Raw genomic sequence first — 15865 nt, 5'->3', positions numbered from 1 at the left:
AATGTGCGAAGCCAGCAGGCCGTTCTATGCACTTTAGGCATTCATATAGCCACTCATCGTTTTTTCTTATTTAGCTCATTTAAAGTTACTGCAAACCAACTAGCGGTCAGCATTTAAACATTGCTGCACAGCGCATTGCCTGTCTGCATACGTGAAAACAATCAAAACAGATGTTCTCTCTCTCTCTCAGAAGTGTTCCTGCAGGTCATGGGGGTGAGAGCATACCCCTATTATGCTCTCATTTCCTCAGTACATACTACACTAGGAATGTACATACTTCTCTACATGCCAGAAACTCGTGTTAAACAATCCCATTTACCTTTCGTGCCAAGATTTTTCTTTTCTTTTTCTCTTCCTCAGAGCCATGGTGAGACTGAGCTCTTGTCAGTCTTCTATGCTGGTGAATCTTTAGAATATGAGAGAGACAGAGACCAAAACAGCCCACATGAAATGTACAAAACTTATCTGGCAACCTCAGAGAAGGGGAAACACTGGAGAAAATACTCAAGTGGCTTTGAATTTTTAAAAAATATTTAGATCTTTGCTACTCGTTTGGGGCCCAAAGACCAGAGTTAAAATAAAGTTAGATTTATAAACGTTTAGGGAACATTTTGGGAGCCACTCACTGTGGAAATTCCACTAAAGACAATGGCAGATCCATGCATACAACAGCTGCACAATCAGGCCATGGCTCCTTTACTAGGGAGCGGAGGGGGCATCAAATGTGCTGCAAAAACAACTGTGTTCCAACAATATTATTGTCCACCACATGGACTGGACAGTCTTCCTCTAAAAAGCATTCAGAGATCATACATCTCATACTGATCTCCTCCTCAGCTAGAAATGGGCCTGTAACAAAACCTAAGACAAAAACATTCCCAAAATTTGGGAAGCTTGGCTCCAATCCGAAGTTTTACATCTGGTTTCCTTCCCTATAACACACTGGGGCGGAATCCTGATTCAGACACCCCAAACTTCAGAAACTTTAGATCTGGACTTTCTGACTCAAACTAATCATACATTTCAACAGCCCTTTGAAGACTACTAAATTAATATTCAAGGATCCAAAAGAATACAGTCGATTAAGGGCACCAATTGCACTTTAATTTTTAAACGTAAGCTAATAAGAAAATATAATCGCCAGATTTCCAAATTGTCATCCAGTTTTTCCATGTATTTATCTGCACGTGCAAAAGCCAATACAGTGCACAAAAATCTATCATGTGTGTCTCTATCATGCCAAAGTGTCAGAAACCAGGAAGTTTGGCTTCATGCTGTCAATTAGCCATTTTGGCTTATATAGTTTTTAAATATGATAAAGTTAACTAGAAAAACAAACAAGTTTTTGTTTTATATTTTAAATACTCTCATGTTCTATCTTACATTGTACAGCATATCTTTAAGACACCCAAATATAATTCAGTTTAAAAAGAATCTGTTCTAAAATGGTTTCTTACATCTACTGCAATAGTCTCACAGGCACATTTCGCCTCAGTAAGATTTATTAAACCTACTGATGAAGATCTTTAACATTTCACCATTTGTCATAATCTTTGGTTTAAAAGATAAAGGGAAAAGAATGTCTGTGGGAAAACCATAAAGAAATGCAAATATTACCAATTTCTGTTCTTCAGTTAGTCTCTTTTCTATGCACTCCTTGGCAGTTTTCAATGCTTCTTTTAACTTAGTGGGAATCTGGTAAAGGAAAGGGAAGAATCATGGTATGGGATGTGCCAAGCAGAATTAACACACAGCTTCACTGCCAAACATCCACTTTTAATCTGAGGTATTTTTTGATCTATGATAAGGCCCCAGGTTTTAACACTGATTGTTTAATGAAGATAACTGTGTATCCACCTAGACCACATGGGATTTCTGCAAGCACTGCTCCCTACAAACCTGGCTGCAAGCCTCAACAACAGGCAAAGAATATGATGTATGATGGAGGAGTTAAAGCCAATGTTAAAATCTAGCAGCTGTTCAGATATAAGGTGCTTCAGATCGGACTGTGGACTAACTGATGGTTTAGAGTGGTTCTGTTGATTTCTTATGGGAAGGTTCCAAATCAGTGCCAAGAAGATTGCTCTCCTATGCAATGCTGCAGGAGTCTGTTCTCGCCATTGCTGTTGAAACACACGTGGCAAGTAGTTGGTAAAAAGACATGGCACAAGAGCTATATTATGTTACTCGTGCTTTGAAGAGATTGTTTGTCCTGAATCTCCTATAGAACTTTATGAAGTTCACATTTGTTCATCTTATAACCAAGAACCAAAGAAAATCTTGCAGTTTACTTCTCTTGTCCACTATGTACAAGTAACTTCTTTTCTGAGGGACAGTTTGAAGCATCTGCAGAATTCAGTGCTGAGTAGCCTCCCCCACCATCCCTAAACCCTGCGTTTGCTTTACGTTTGTGTCAGTGTTCCTAGTAAGGAACAGCAACTGCCGTCGTCCTTAAGAAAATCTAATGAGTAAAAAAAAAAACACAAGTGCTCCCAGGGACATGTCAATGAAGGTATCCAACGAACAAGCTCCCTTGTGAAGTGCTGCTGAAAGAAACAGCAGCACTGGTGTCTTGGCAGCCTTGAACACAGCCAAGTGTCTTCTTCCCCACCTGTCACACACCCAACCCCACATTTCGGATGGATAGCACCAAGGCCCAAAGCCAGCCACATAACCACGCAGTCAGCAGCAATTCAGGATACGCCAGCGTCGTTCACTTTTACCTTAAACTGTGGTTTCTCGGAATTCGTTAGGAGAATATCACTGAATAATCTGAAAGGAAAGAAAAGTTCAAGCTGGTGTGTTATTTCCAAGAGACAGATAGGATCAAGAAGAGAATGCAGCATTACCACCACTCCCTCCACTGCTGCTTATTCGTTGCACTAAGACAAAGTGGGTGAGGTAATATCTTTTATTGGACCAACTTCTGCAAGTGAGAGAGACAAGCTTCCGTGCTCACACAGAGCTCTTCTTCAGGTCTTTGCACTGGCATTTATATGGTGCTTGTCATCCAGAAGGGTCATAACATACAAATAGCAATCCTCCCTGACACGTAGCCACCTCCGATATGGAACATAGCAAGACTAGCTAACAGCTTTAGGAGGAGACCAAGAGAAACACTTTGATAGTTGAAACACGGTAATTTTAGTTAGGCAGAATAGAATCTCCCAAAGCCAACTCTCCCTTTGCTTAAAATGCCATAACGACTACAGGGGTCAGGTATTTGGTGGGGGGTTTGTACATTGCATCTAAAAGATCACTCCTCTTTCTGACAAGAAGCTCTCTTTGCACAGTCATTATATGTTATTATTCAAAACACTAAAGAGCATGGAAAATATCGGAGTAAAGCTTCACATTTCCATTTACCTTGTAGCCCATAAGATTATTTTGCTAATTATATCCTACTAATCCAGCCAGCTGTAACAAATATGTTTCTCTTTCTGAATTAATCCATTTCATATATCATTCTTATATTTTATCAGTATTAATTCCTATGAAATTAGGATGTGTTGAGGTATATGATAGGTGTTTCCTAATAATTATACATAGAATAAGTTTTGCTGAAATGCAAGAAGCCAATAGCTAAAAGTATGATCAGTTAAGAGTAAGTCAGCATAAAAGATGGCAACCTTTGGCACAGATAGAAATGGTCCCTGAACTTTGGGGAACCTAAGGGGAGGAACTACACACAACCCCGAATAGATTTTTCCACCGTCTGCAACCGGTTGGTAACCAAAAACCTGGAAGTCGCCAAGAGAGCCTAGGTGGGCAGTTTTTGGAGTGAGACAATCCTTAATACGTAGAGAGTAAGTGTCATAATCTGCTAAGATATAGGATAAGGGGACCCATACATTTCTTAGGGTACAGAAACAAGATTTGGGTATAGTAGGTTGGGCCTGAATTATATAGCATCAAGATCCTATAAAATACCATGTAAGGATATCTTAGGGAGCTTCTTCTTTTCTTTGTTCTCCTATATTCCGTAGGCTATCCTTTTAGCTACCTATCATTCTATCTTCCATCACGCTATCAGCTCAGCTTGTGTAGTATAGTATAACAACTCAGCATTCCGAACTATTGGGACCATCGTGTTATCGGGCATGCCAGGAGTAAGGCTAGTCCTTCACCCCCTATTACCGGGTCCTCAAGGAAGGGTGTGAGTATGTTAGGTTAAGGTACTTATAATAGGAATGTTACCACCAGGAGTTTTGGAATCCTTTTACCGTTTTGCAGTCATAAGTTTCATAGCACTTATTATTCTTTTGTTAATCTCAATAAAGTATTTATCAATTTGGTATTGTCCTCAGTATAAGTTTTTTGCCAAGCACCCCAAGAGTCCTCTCCTGATAGAGAGCTCGGAGTTCTTGGACCCTGTAGTCTGAATTGGACAAGAACCTATAAATCTTTTGGTCGGATGCGATCAGTGGCGAGCCATAACTAACCCATAAAATTCAGAACAACCACCTGGATTTTAACACTCCAGTTAAAGTAACTGAACAAGGGAAAAATGTTTCACTCAATCCCACTAGACAGCAGCAACAATGCAAATGATTAACCCTCTCTTCTCAGAGCACAGGGGAAGTACACTAGAGGGCAATGTTAGTCTGAAACTAGAAATATAACATTTCCAGCTACTTTCTATTTCTTTGAGAACACACTAGAAAGGTTGTCCAGTGTAATGTCAGAGTTAAATCCCCCATGACCGATAGTTTAGAATTTTGACACTATTGCAGATTACCACATGTTTACGCAAGTGATGAACTTATCCAACATCCCAGATCCAGAGTAGCAGCCATGTTAGTCTGTATTCCCAAAAAGAAAAGGAGTACTTGTGGCACCTTAGAGACTAACAAATTTATTTGAGTGTAAGTTTTTGTGATCGGATGCATGATGATGAAATAAATTTGAATTCAAATAAATTTGTTAGTCTCTAAGGTGCCACAAGTACTCCTTTTCTTTTTATCCCAGATTCAAACACTCAGGAACAATAGTAGGCAGAAAATTCAGAGAAAGGTGTGATAAAGTTGTCAGAGCCCCTTTAAAACCCACTTGTGCATTTCTTTTTCCCCTCCCCTGCTTTTTAATTATGTGCCCTTGCCAAAATTAAACAGACTCTTGCTACAGAACAGTATTTTATTTAAGAAGAGAAAGGTTTATTTTTATTGTATTGGCATATACATGAACCCAGAACCTACACATTCCAAATCGTACTGCATGTACACATCAGGTCAGACTGGACATGGATTTATCTTCTCTAACTCATGACCTTTATAAATTCTTACACCGATACCATTTCCCTGTTGTCAGATTTCTGTTCATTTCCTCTCTCCCCCTCAAATAAAAAAAGACAGATGACAAAAGACAAGACTGCAGTGACCCTTTCCCACCAGAGAATATGGAACTCCACAGCACACCCCAAAATGTGTGGCAAGCTACGCACTGTGGGACTAGTCGACAATTCTAAAGGACAGAACATTACACTTCTGCCCACTCCCTATTTTGAACACGAATGTGGAACAAAGCAATAAAATCTACTTTGTTAATCACATCGCAGGCTAACTACCAGTCAAATCTATTAAGGATCACTTCTAGAAGGAACAGCAACCCACAAAGTTCTGCATCTTAGATGTTTTCTTATCATCCCTCCATGTACTTTTGCATGTGTTCATAACTGATGGCTGGGCCCATTTAAATAATCACAGCAACATGCTCTATACATCGGGCTTATGTTTTTCAGTGTTAATTACTTCCATTTTTCAGGATTTGTTTTTAGCAATTTGAGTTTTACGTAGAGGTCCAAAATCAGAGGTTTTCAGGGCTCTCTCTGTATACCCTAAAATAAGTATGTATAGAATGGAAATGTTATATATTTACTCATTACAGTAATATATACTGTAATGAATTATCTCCTGTAATGTTCCCTTGTATGCTTTAATGTAGAACTATTTTAAACAGCACTATGTTAAAGTGCACTAGGGAACATTTAGTGTACATCAGCAGAATCTACATGGACCAATTAACACGCAGCACATTAGTGCGCTTTAGAAATCTCACCCCAGTACTCCACATTACTGCTCCACATAGACAAGCCCTTAGGTACAAGTAACCATTTCCAGTGGGTTTTTTTGAAATGCCAATTTTTTCTTTTTTAAATAAAATAAGCAGTGTTTTACAGGTGTTTTCAACTTTAATCAGTAGTCCTTCATTAAAACGCAAACACCCGAGTGGGTGAATGTATTGTATGCTACAACGTAGCAAGGGTCAGAATAGTTTAAGGAACATCAATCATATTTCACAAGTGACGTACATCAAATAAAGTTAGACCATTAATGCTCTCATTGAGGAGAGATTATTCCTTCCCCCAAAAAACCCTTTATTATGAATGATGAGAGCACAGAGATAATTATATTAATATGAGAAAAGCTAACAATACTACAAAGTCTACAAAAAACAAGGCAACGAGAACTTACGACATCTGTAAGATCTTGGAGACAGTTGGCATACCATTCTTTATGGCTTCACAGGAGAGTATGGATTCCAACACTGCCACTTTAAAAAGGAAGGAAAAGAAAGAATGGGCAGATTTTTATACTGCAGGAACACGTTTGTTAACACTGCTTTCCTTGTTTTGGGACAAAAGATTAGGCACTGTTGTGTAACGCTCCCTAACTAACCTTTCAACTAAGACAGTTCAAGAGCAGTAAATATTACTTTTACTAGATGATCAGAAACCGTGTAGTAAAGAAAGAATGACAAAGCAACTCAGTGTATCTGTGCCGTATATATTTCTTCAGGGAAAAACGAATCTCACAATATAGAAACGTACAGGTATGGTATATTTTCTATTGTAGTCAGTTTAGCAAATAATTATCCAACCTCAGAAATCTCCTTCTAAAGCCACAAGAAGTTTTAAGTAGGTTTCTAGTGTATTCCAATATGTCCTTTTAGTTTGATTAAAAGAAAGGCAGACAACTGAAGTTACTTTAAACAGAGGCTAATACCTCCCCAATAGTATACTGACCGACTGATGCCGATGGAGCAGGAGGGAAGCCGTCCACTGGGATTGAATCTGGAGGTCTCCCGTACGTCATTTCATACAGTAAGTGACCAAAGCAATGTACATCAACACCTTCTAAAGTCTAGGAAGACAAAAGCCCAACTTGCTCGAATCAAGCAATTTTGCACATTTCAGTTTCAAGATTTATAATGATCTATTAGAGAAGGATGGGCTTGTGATTAGGACACAAGACTGGGACTCAGGAGATAAAGGTTCAATTCCCAGTTCTGCCACCAAACTGTGTGACCTGGGGCAAGTCCCTGTCTCTCTGTGCCTCAGTTCCCCATTGATAAACATAATCCCAATCCTCTCATGCTTTGCCTGTCTTTTCTATTTAGATGCTAAATTTGGAGGGGAAGAGCAGTCTTACTATGTACACAAACTGCACCCAGCCCAAATGGCTCCTCTAATAAAGTAACCCCTTCACAAGTGATCAATTTGGCATTTTCAGTTGCAGGTGACAATACAGCTTAATAATTGACCTAACTATTTTTTGTTCACACAACCCTTATTCCTACAAAATAAATATAGGGTTTTTGAAAATCATAATACTGAAAGGAAATCTTGAGCTAGCACATTTTTCTAATATTATTCAAACAGTAAACACCGAGGTTTAATATACTACATGTGAATGTATTAACAGGAATAGTACACATACCCACACCACCACAGATTTCTAACCAGCCACAAGTAGATAAAAAGAAAAGTATCCAAAGAAAGAACTATTTGTACAAAATACCAGAGAGAGTTTAGTGCATTTGGCTTAATTTAGCATAGTGACTTAAGTGTTAATGGAGGATGGATGTTCACTGGCTTTTAGATTTCGGTTTAGTAGCAGACACACATATGTGGCTGCACTTATTGGCTAAGACTTTAGTAAGTTTTGATGGCACGGATAGTTAATATAACCATGAACTTTTGAAAGTTTATTTGGCAACTCAGTCCAACTGTTGAACAAGGTCATCAGCTGTGCCATGTGATACCTTACGTAATTTATTACGAGTACTTGAGAGCAAGGCAACATACCAGTTAAAAGTTTGCAAGTTCTACAACAGGGCAGATTTCCCAACAGAGGGAAAGTTAGGTCTAGCTTCTCTGCAGACAGAGTGTCCTGCGATGTGCAAATCTGCACCAACTCCCACCCAATTTATGAGTTTTGAAGAGCCAGATGTCTACATAATGACTCTAGCCCATTCATCTTAGAGAAAACATTCTCTATTTCATTCCAGGGATATAGTCTAACTTGAGCAGATGCCTACAGAAGTCATACTTTCTATAACAGCATTAAGGTCACTTTTCATGGTTGATGGACTATTGTAATATTTTATCGTCAAGCACAAATTGTTTTACTATCACATCTATGATGAATTTTCACATATGAAATATCTATTTGTCACTTTATATTTTAAGTGACTTACATTAATTTTCCGAAATTGTGAAAAATATGATCGATAAAAGGATGGGAGTCCCAGCAAGGAATTCTCTAGATCCAGCAACCTGCATGTATCACCGTCCAACACCACATTGGAGGAATGTAGATGCCCATAAGGAAATCCTCTCTCATGCAAGAATTTTAATACCTGAAAGATCAAAGAGAAAAAAAAGTGTCACTGCGAGGACATCCATTTGGATGATTGTCAGACAACGTTTGAAGCGTACTTAAAAGAATGCACAATGGATGGATAAGCTCCTCAGACTCTGGGTCTTTCATTTTTTCCCATTCAGCTCCCACCTTTTAGCCACACTGTCAGAGTCAAGCCATCTTCTACAGCTCTTCATTCACAGACTGGACTGGCACCACATGTATGATCACTCTCACCCTATACCTCACCTGGTGGTTTCCCCAACCCATTAGGCTCTAGAGGTTCACGTTCTCACATTCCTCTCTAACAACTGTTTCCTCTAGCCACTTCAATCAGAATCTGCTGCATTTGGGTTTCTTTTAACATTGCACGTAAGTAGCTGGAATCTGAACCATCCTGTCTTCCCCCATAAAGGAACTATCCTGTGAGATGCACACCTGTATTGCTCTTCTCCCATGGATTCACAGGAGTTTCCCAGCAGACTGTGGGAGTTTGACCTCTTCTCCCACAATTCTACTGGGCTCCCAAAAGGGCTTCTGAAAACTCCCGGAAGCCTCTGCTTCAAAGCATCATGTCAGAAACAGTGGGATAAATGGGGCAGGACACCAAGGATCAAGAGCAGAGAAAGTTCTTTTGGATAAAAGGATCTCTGGCTCTGGTTAATACTGGTGCCAAGATTCATGATTTCTCACCACCAAGTGCTAAAGGGATAAAATAGACTGGACTAAGGAAAACATCAGAAGAGGAGATATTGTACTATGATCTTATCAGCATAGATAATATGATCTTAATCAAGAGATCTTGAAAGTTGACACTGATCAAACACTCACAATAAACCTGGAAGTCATTTTCATGTAAACAGCACCAATATTGAAAGGTTCTTGGAGCAGAATAAGAGGCTGATAAAAGGGGTTTATTTACTGTGTCTTAAAAATAAGAAAAAAGGTCAAACTGAACAAAAAAAGTCTACAATATGGAAGACTAATACATTTAGTGATGTAGACTGCAGCAAGTAAGAGAGATTTAAAAGGACGCTGTTAACTTTAATTTTTTCTTTAAAATTTACTAATTTGGAAGAATTCCAGTTTCTGATGGAGCACCCTTTTAAGTACTAGAGCCGTATTTTTTTAAAAAAAAGTTACCATAAAAGCACTGATAAGGGTATCTCGGTTCCTGTCTATATTTACGGGTCTTTCCGGCAAGGAAAAAAAGGTAGTTACTTAGTCCCCAGTGCAGCAATTGGATCCATATGGGCAGACCCTGGCACCTGTGCAGAGCTCCAGTTACATCACAATGAGGGCTCCATGCAAGCATAAGGGTCTGCACACAAGGATCCAGTTGCAGAATGGAGGCCTAACTATGCAGGGGACTACAGTGAACTGATTACACACAAAGTGTGGCCAAATGTACAAAATAAACTAACTGCAAAAGGATACAACATTCTTAACTCCCTTCCATTATAATAATCTTAGCTGTTAATTATGAGGAGATTATCCCTTTAGTCACAAATGCATGTTAGACAGTAAAAGGAGTTACCTCTAGTATTTGTCTCCCAAATGTTTTTATTTGCTGAAGTTCAAGACCTTGAATTTTTTTGGGATTGCAGTACTTCTTCAGGAATGGGTCTTTGGGTTTTGCCTTAAAAAAAAAAAAAAAGTCCACAGCTATTAATGAACATCTAAAATGCCATGTTCATACTAAGCAATTACAAAGAAAAAACTTGATTTACTCAACAGTAAAACATAAAAAGCACTTTCTACTATTATAAACATACGCTCTAAAGATCATATAGAGTAACAAAACATGGCAGAGCATTTTGCTAAAAATCGGTGCCAATCTACAGTACCTTATAGATCAGGTCCTTTAGTGTTCCCTTCTCATTGAATGGTCTAATTACCAGTGCTGAGGATTCATTGGCTGTGGCAAAAGTGACTTTGTAAATGTAGGGATGCTGCCAAAAGAAGAAGGAAGATTCATACATTTTAATGTGGATTACAGTAAATTCATGCTAGATTCATTTAACAGAGAACATATGTCCTGAAGCAATATCATGCATTTCAATGATTTGTTTATCAAAATGACAAACCATAGTCTGTAGTCACATCTGTTTAACGGACCATTATTTTAGTCTTAACCAAGGGCCAACAAAGCAGGGATTTTATTCAACTTCCACTGAAGTAGACAGGAATCTTACTACCAATTTCAGTAACAGCTGGATCAGGCCCTAAATTAGTAACTCTCACACAGGGACGTGCGCAGGAATTTAAATTTGACTGCATTTGAAGGAGCATGTTCTGTGCCCCTGCTGCAGCCCTGGGGCTGGAGGAGCTTGCTCTGCCCCCACCAATTATTGGGGGGTGCCCATGCCCCCCTTGTGCACACCCCTACCCACACATGATAAAACAGATGCACTTAACCCAGACGTGACCAAGCACAGGGTGCAGGGGAATTTGGTGGGCATCAGGGGAAGTTAGGAGGTTGCAAATCTCATTACCTGTGCTCTTCCTCCTGATCTCTTACACTGCAGTCAAAGTCACTAGCTTGTTGATTAAAAAAGGTTAAGGGTCCAGGCCTGTAAACACTCATGCATGTGAGTAACTTTATACCGCATAGTCCCATTAAACTTAAATTAAAGTGTTGTTGCCACTGTGTCAGTCCCAAGATATTAGAAAGACAAGGTGGGTGAGGTAATCTCTTTTACTGGACCCACTTCTGTTGGAGGGAGAAACAAGCTTCCAAGCTTACACAGAGCTCTTCTTCAGGTCTGGGAAGCTTACTCCGACTTGGTCGACACCACACTCTCTGGTATAACTCTCGCTCTGGGGTATGAAAAATCCACACCCTTGAGCTCTGTAGTTATACCAACCGTAAACCCCCATGTAGACAACGCTGTGACGGGGGGACAGCTTCTTCCACTGACCCAGCTACTGCCTCTTGCGGAGCTATGAAACTGACAGGAGAGCTCTCTCCCATCAGCTTAGAGCATCTTCACCAGACGCGCTAAAGCAGCGCAGCTGCACTGACGTAAATTTGTACCGTAGACCTGACCGTAGTGTCTCACAGCTAAGTGTCTCACAAGACGGAACAGATTGTTTAGCATACGTAGTTGAACAGTCTCTTGAAATACGTGTTAAGATGCAGTGGCCTGTTATGTTCCCTATGACAAAAGGGGTATTAATGGGCCATGTCACCTTGAGTGGTCCCTTGAAATACGTACTAACTATTTATGCTAAACAATCTGTTCCATCTTGTGTTTAGCTGTGAGACACCAAATGTGGTGATGTCTACAGGAGAGCACTTACAGCCTGCACCACTGTAGTGCTTCTGGTGAAGATGCTCTCAGCCATCGGGAGAGAGCTCTCCCCGTCGGCTTAATGACTCCTGCCTCCATGAGAAGCGGTAGCTACGTCGTGGGGAGAAGCTTCCCAGCCAACATAGCGCTGTCTACACTGGCACTCAGGTCAGTATAACTTCTGTTGCTCAGGGGTGTGGATTAATCATCTGTTATACGAAGTAATTTGTAGCAGAGACAAGGTCTAAGTTTCCCAGACCTGAAGAAGAGCTCTGTGTAAACTCAGAAGCTTGTCCCGTTAACCAACAGAAGTTGGTCCAATAAAATATATTACCTCACCCACTGTGACTCTATTTATGCTGGATAAAGTTACTCATGGCTTTGTGGGCTCAGGCCCTAGATCTGCAGTACAATATGAGGTAGTTGAAGACTAAGAATTCACAGTACTAGTTTCATAACCTTTTCAGAAATTAATATCACTCACTGAAGTAACTCAGTTCAAGTGAGCACTATTTACTTTCTGCTGACAACTTGGCTTGCAGGATTGGAAAAAACAATCATACACATTTAAAACTTGGCTGTAAAGAATTATTCCCAAGGTGTCCTGCTTTTTGCTGTGAGAGTCTCAAAGCAGAAACAGGCCGCACAGGGTTCCCTTTGGAGTCAGCAAATACCATTCCTTATTCAGATAGAGTTACTACTATTGGATCCTGCCGTGTGGTGTTCCCTGGAACACACGAAATCAGACCACTGCCTCCATTGTTTCCACAGCCTCTGCCTCCAGGCTACCGACAGATTGCAGACAGAGCACAGAGAATCCAAACACATTTCACTGATATCCATTAGATCCTCAGGACATCTCTGATGAGTTGTTAAACAACTAAATTTATAGACAGCACTGTTCTGACAGCCTGAAAATCTTGGACATTTACAATCAAAGTTGATGCTAACGCGAAGTATTATGGAAAGACAGGAAGAGAAAAAGCACAGCAGCCATGACTTTTGACATTTCCGGCATTACTACTTTCTTGGGCGATTACATATTACCTCACCAGGGTTTAGGAGGCTTAACTAGTGTTGACAAAGGCTTTGAGCTCTTCAGATGACAGCAGTTTTATAAGTACACAATATTTTTGTATTAGACTGCATACACTTTTTCAGGATTAGTCCTTGTAAGAGTTAGTTTTGGGTTGGCTCAGTTTAAGAGTCATCAAGGTAACACTCACAGAACAAGAAGAAAGAAGTTTCACTGCGCACTGGAAGTCTTTATCAGACAAGTATTTATCAGGGCCAAAGTCAGCCTAGAAATGAATACAAACAGTAAGTCATCAGCTGAATAATATACAGAAAAAGATGGAAGGATTTTCACTTAGTTTTCTCACAAGTTACTAAAACAGCTGCTTCTGCAAAGTTTACCTCTAGAGTAAAAGAGGGCAAAATATAATGCAAGGTAATGCTTTATACATTATGGAAAGAAACATTCTAGAAGCTAAACTAGCTCACAATTGGTTCACATTGTCACTTAGAGCTGGATCCCAAGCGCCCAAGTTTACATGTTTCTGTTATTCATATGCAATATCTGATAAAACACTATGAAGCTAGGCTTCACGAAAATAAGATCTTGAGCATGAACTCAAAACATTCCTTTTGTTGGGGACGAAGGCAACCACACAGAGGGGTTTTATAATGCTGCTTTGACCAGTTCATTTATATAGCTATCTTGAAGAACCTGAAAGTAGGATGAAATTTAAGATGCAAGCATACCCAACTTAACATTAGTCGCTCCTTTGGCTGATTCTTACTCTTCATTAAAAAATACCTCTTACGGATTCTCCAGCCTAGGAGGAAACACAGGTTTCATTTTTGTTTTTAAAAAAGCTACTGAATCATAGCAGGGTTTATGTGCTAACTCTTTATTATGCTTCTCCAATAAGAAAATTCTTCTAGATTTACAAAGATCGCTATCAGTGGGGCATTATACCAACATACACCAAAATTATGTCAATATGGAAAGATACATAAATAATTTAAGGCTTCAATGCTTAGTATTATCAGTAGTAAGACTCCAAATCCTTCATCAAATTCAGTTCCATATACATAATGATAGTGCTCTTCTAACTTGGCTCAAACTGCCACCATAATTCTTCATTTTAATTAAGTCTCCTTCACAAAGAGAGACATTTAAGAAGAGAGAATTGACCAATATATTTCCCCCCAAGGAACATTAATATGGCAGCCATGTCTCTCCTTGACCAGAGACCCAAACTGCCAATTTCTTACCTATATCTTTTAGTGGCTCTACCACCTCCCACTTTGGCTCCGACCGGAAGAACATCGAAACATGCTGTAAGGCAATTTCTGCAAAGAGATTTTTAAAAGTCTGTTAATTATACACACATTGCTGAATGGTCAGAGTCAGAGGCAAGCTGCAGGGATTCAGGCTTTGCTTCACACGTAACAAGGCAGCAAAACTGTTTCTTTTTTTAAATTAAGTCACAAAACATGGCTAAAAAGTGTCTGAGCTTTTAACCTGAAGTAGTTTAGATCTTCCAAGAGAAGAGTGTAAATCAGCTGGTTTAGGGAACGCAAACTTCATGAGCTAACATTTCTGCTGTACTAGAAATGGGCCTAAGCCACAAGATCCAACACCACCCCAAGAGACAGTTCAGATCCAGATCCAAAGCTCATGGTTTGAATTTCCCCATGTCTAGTCTGCCTCACAAACAGGACATTTCTTTGTCATTCACCTTTAATGCCAAATTTTAAAACTTATTTGACATTTAATTCTGCCATTACTATGTACAAACTATTCATCTATTTATTTTACTCTTTGCTGCCTGCTCCTGCTGAGCAACAAGAGCTGACGAGTGCAAAGGCACTTACTTCCCTGTAGACTTTCTGCTGGCAGCCTCCAGCGTGCAATTCTGAAAAAATGAAACCATTCCAGATTACTGGAGACAGACAGCACTCCCCTGCAGCTGGAAAGGCAACTCTGTTAGGAGTTCACAAGGTGATTTAGAATTGATCATTAGGGAAAGCAGGCAACGCACTGAATGCATCCGATGCAGTGAGCTGTAGCTCACGAAAGCTCATGCTCAATTAAATTGGTTAGTCTCTAAGGTGCCGCAAGTCCTCCTGTTCTTTTTTCAGGCAAACAATGAAACTTCTCTAATGTCACTGATCTTGTCAGGGACAAATAGTACAAGTGAAAAAGGATGCAGGGTTTTAGATTTTATTTGACCCGTTGTATATTATTTGCCTGTGACCATTTGTGGAAACATGCTTGGAGAAGGGGAAAATGGTGCAACAGTCATTGTTTATTGGTACAACAGTGACTTAAAGTAATGTCACATTAATGGGGTCTGCCAAGATCATAGGCAGTGACTTAATCATCATTAATTCCCCTGGTACTTGCTGTAACAGTAATCTTGATGAACTTGCTCAGAATTAATATGGATGTCAGAATACTTCTTACAGGATCACCACTGTTTTGTTCAGTGGTAACTAGATGAGCTAATATGTTAATGTATTACTTATATTTTAGGTCTCCTCCATAGCTTAACATAAATGTCAGAGAATGTTTAGGGAAAGACAGTTAACTGTAGGCAGAGACTGCAGACACTAGGACAGGGCTGGCCAAACTTACTGACCCGCAGAGCTGTATATGACAATCTCCAGAAGTTCGAGAGCTGGGACGTGTCTGCCGAGGCTCGGGGTTTCAGCCCTGCTCCTGCTGTGAAGCCCTGAGCCCTAGCAGGTGCGCCCCACAGGGCTGAAGCCCCAAGATTCCCCTCCTCGCTGGGCAGAAGCCACTACCCTACCCCCTGCTGCAAGGCAGAGATTCCAAGCTCTCTCCCCCCCCCAGATAGATGGAGAAGGGGGTAGCAGGCAGGGGGGTGGGGCGGGGGGGGTAAGGGGGCTCTGCGAGCTGCG

At 40.1% G+C, this 15865-nt stretch overlaps 1 protein-coding gene across 15 annotated transcripts in view; it reads right to left on the bottom strand.

The window, feature by feature from the left end:
- Positions 1-15865, bottom strand: part of PXK (PX domain containing serine/threonine kinase like) — a 59927-nt gene that overhangs the window by 15027 nt on the left and 29035 nt on the right. For all 15 annotated transcript variants that reach the window (XM_075130183.1, XM_048859351.2, XM_048859356.2 and 12 more), the window contains 11 exons: positions 14213-14290; positions 13697-13770; positions 13159-13233; positions 10487-10591; positions 10177-10278; positions 8476-8637; positions 7022-7139; positions 6471-6549; positions 2724-2772; positions 1618-1695; positions 320-406 (listed from right to left, as the gene is read on the bottom strand). In XM_075130183.1, coding sequence (XP_074986284.1) covers positions 320-406; positions 1618-1695; positions 2724-2772; positions 6471-6549; positions 7022-7139; positions 8476-8637; positions 10177-10278; positions 10487-10591; positions 13159-13233; positions 13697-13770; positions 14213-14290 — 1007 coding nt within the window. The remainder of the gene's footprint in view (positions 1-319; positions 407-1617; positions 1696-2723; positions 2773-6470; positions 6550-7021; positions 7140-8475; positions 8638-10176; positions 10279-10486; positions 10592-13158; positions 13234-13696; positions 13771-14212; positions 14291-15865) is intronic.

Source organism: Caretta caretta, chromosome 7, assembly GCF_965140235.1.
Source record: "Caretta caretta isolate rCarCar2 chromosome 7, rCarCar1.hap1, whole genome shotgun sequence".
Taxonomy (NCBI): Eukaryota; Metazoa; Chordata; order Testudines; family Cheloniidae; genus Caretta; species Caretta caretta.
Note: the sequence above shows the minus strand (reverse complement) of the source record. Positions and strands in the feature narration are given on the sequence as shown.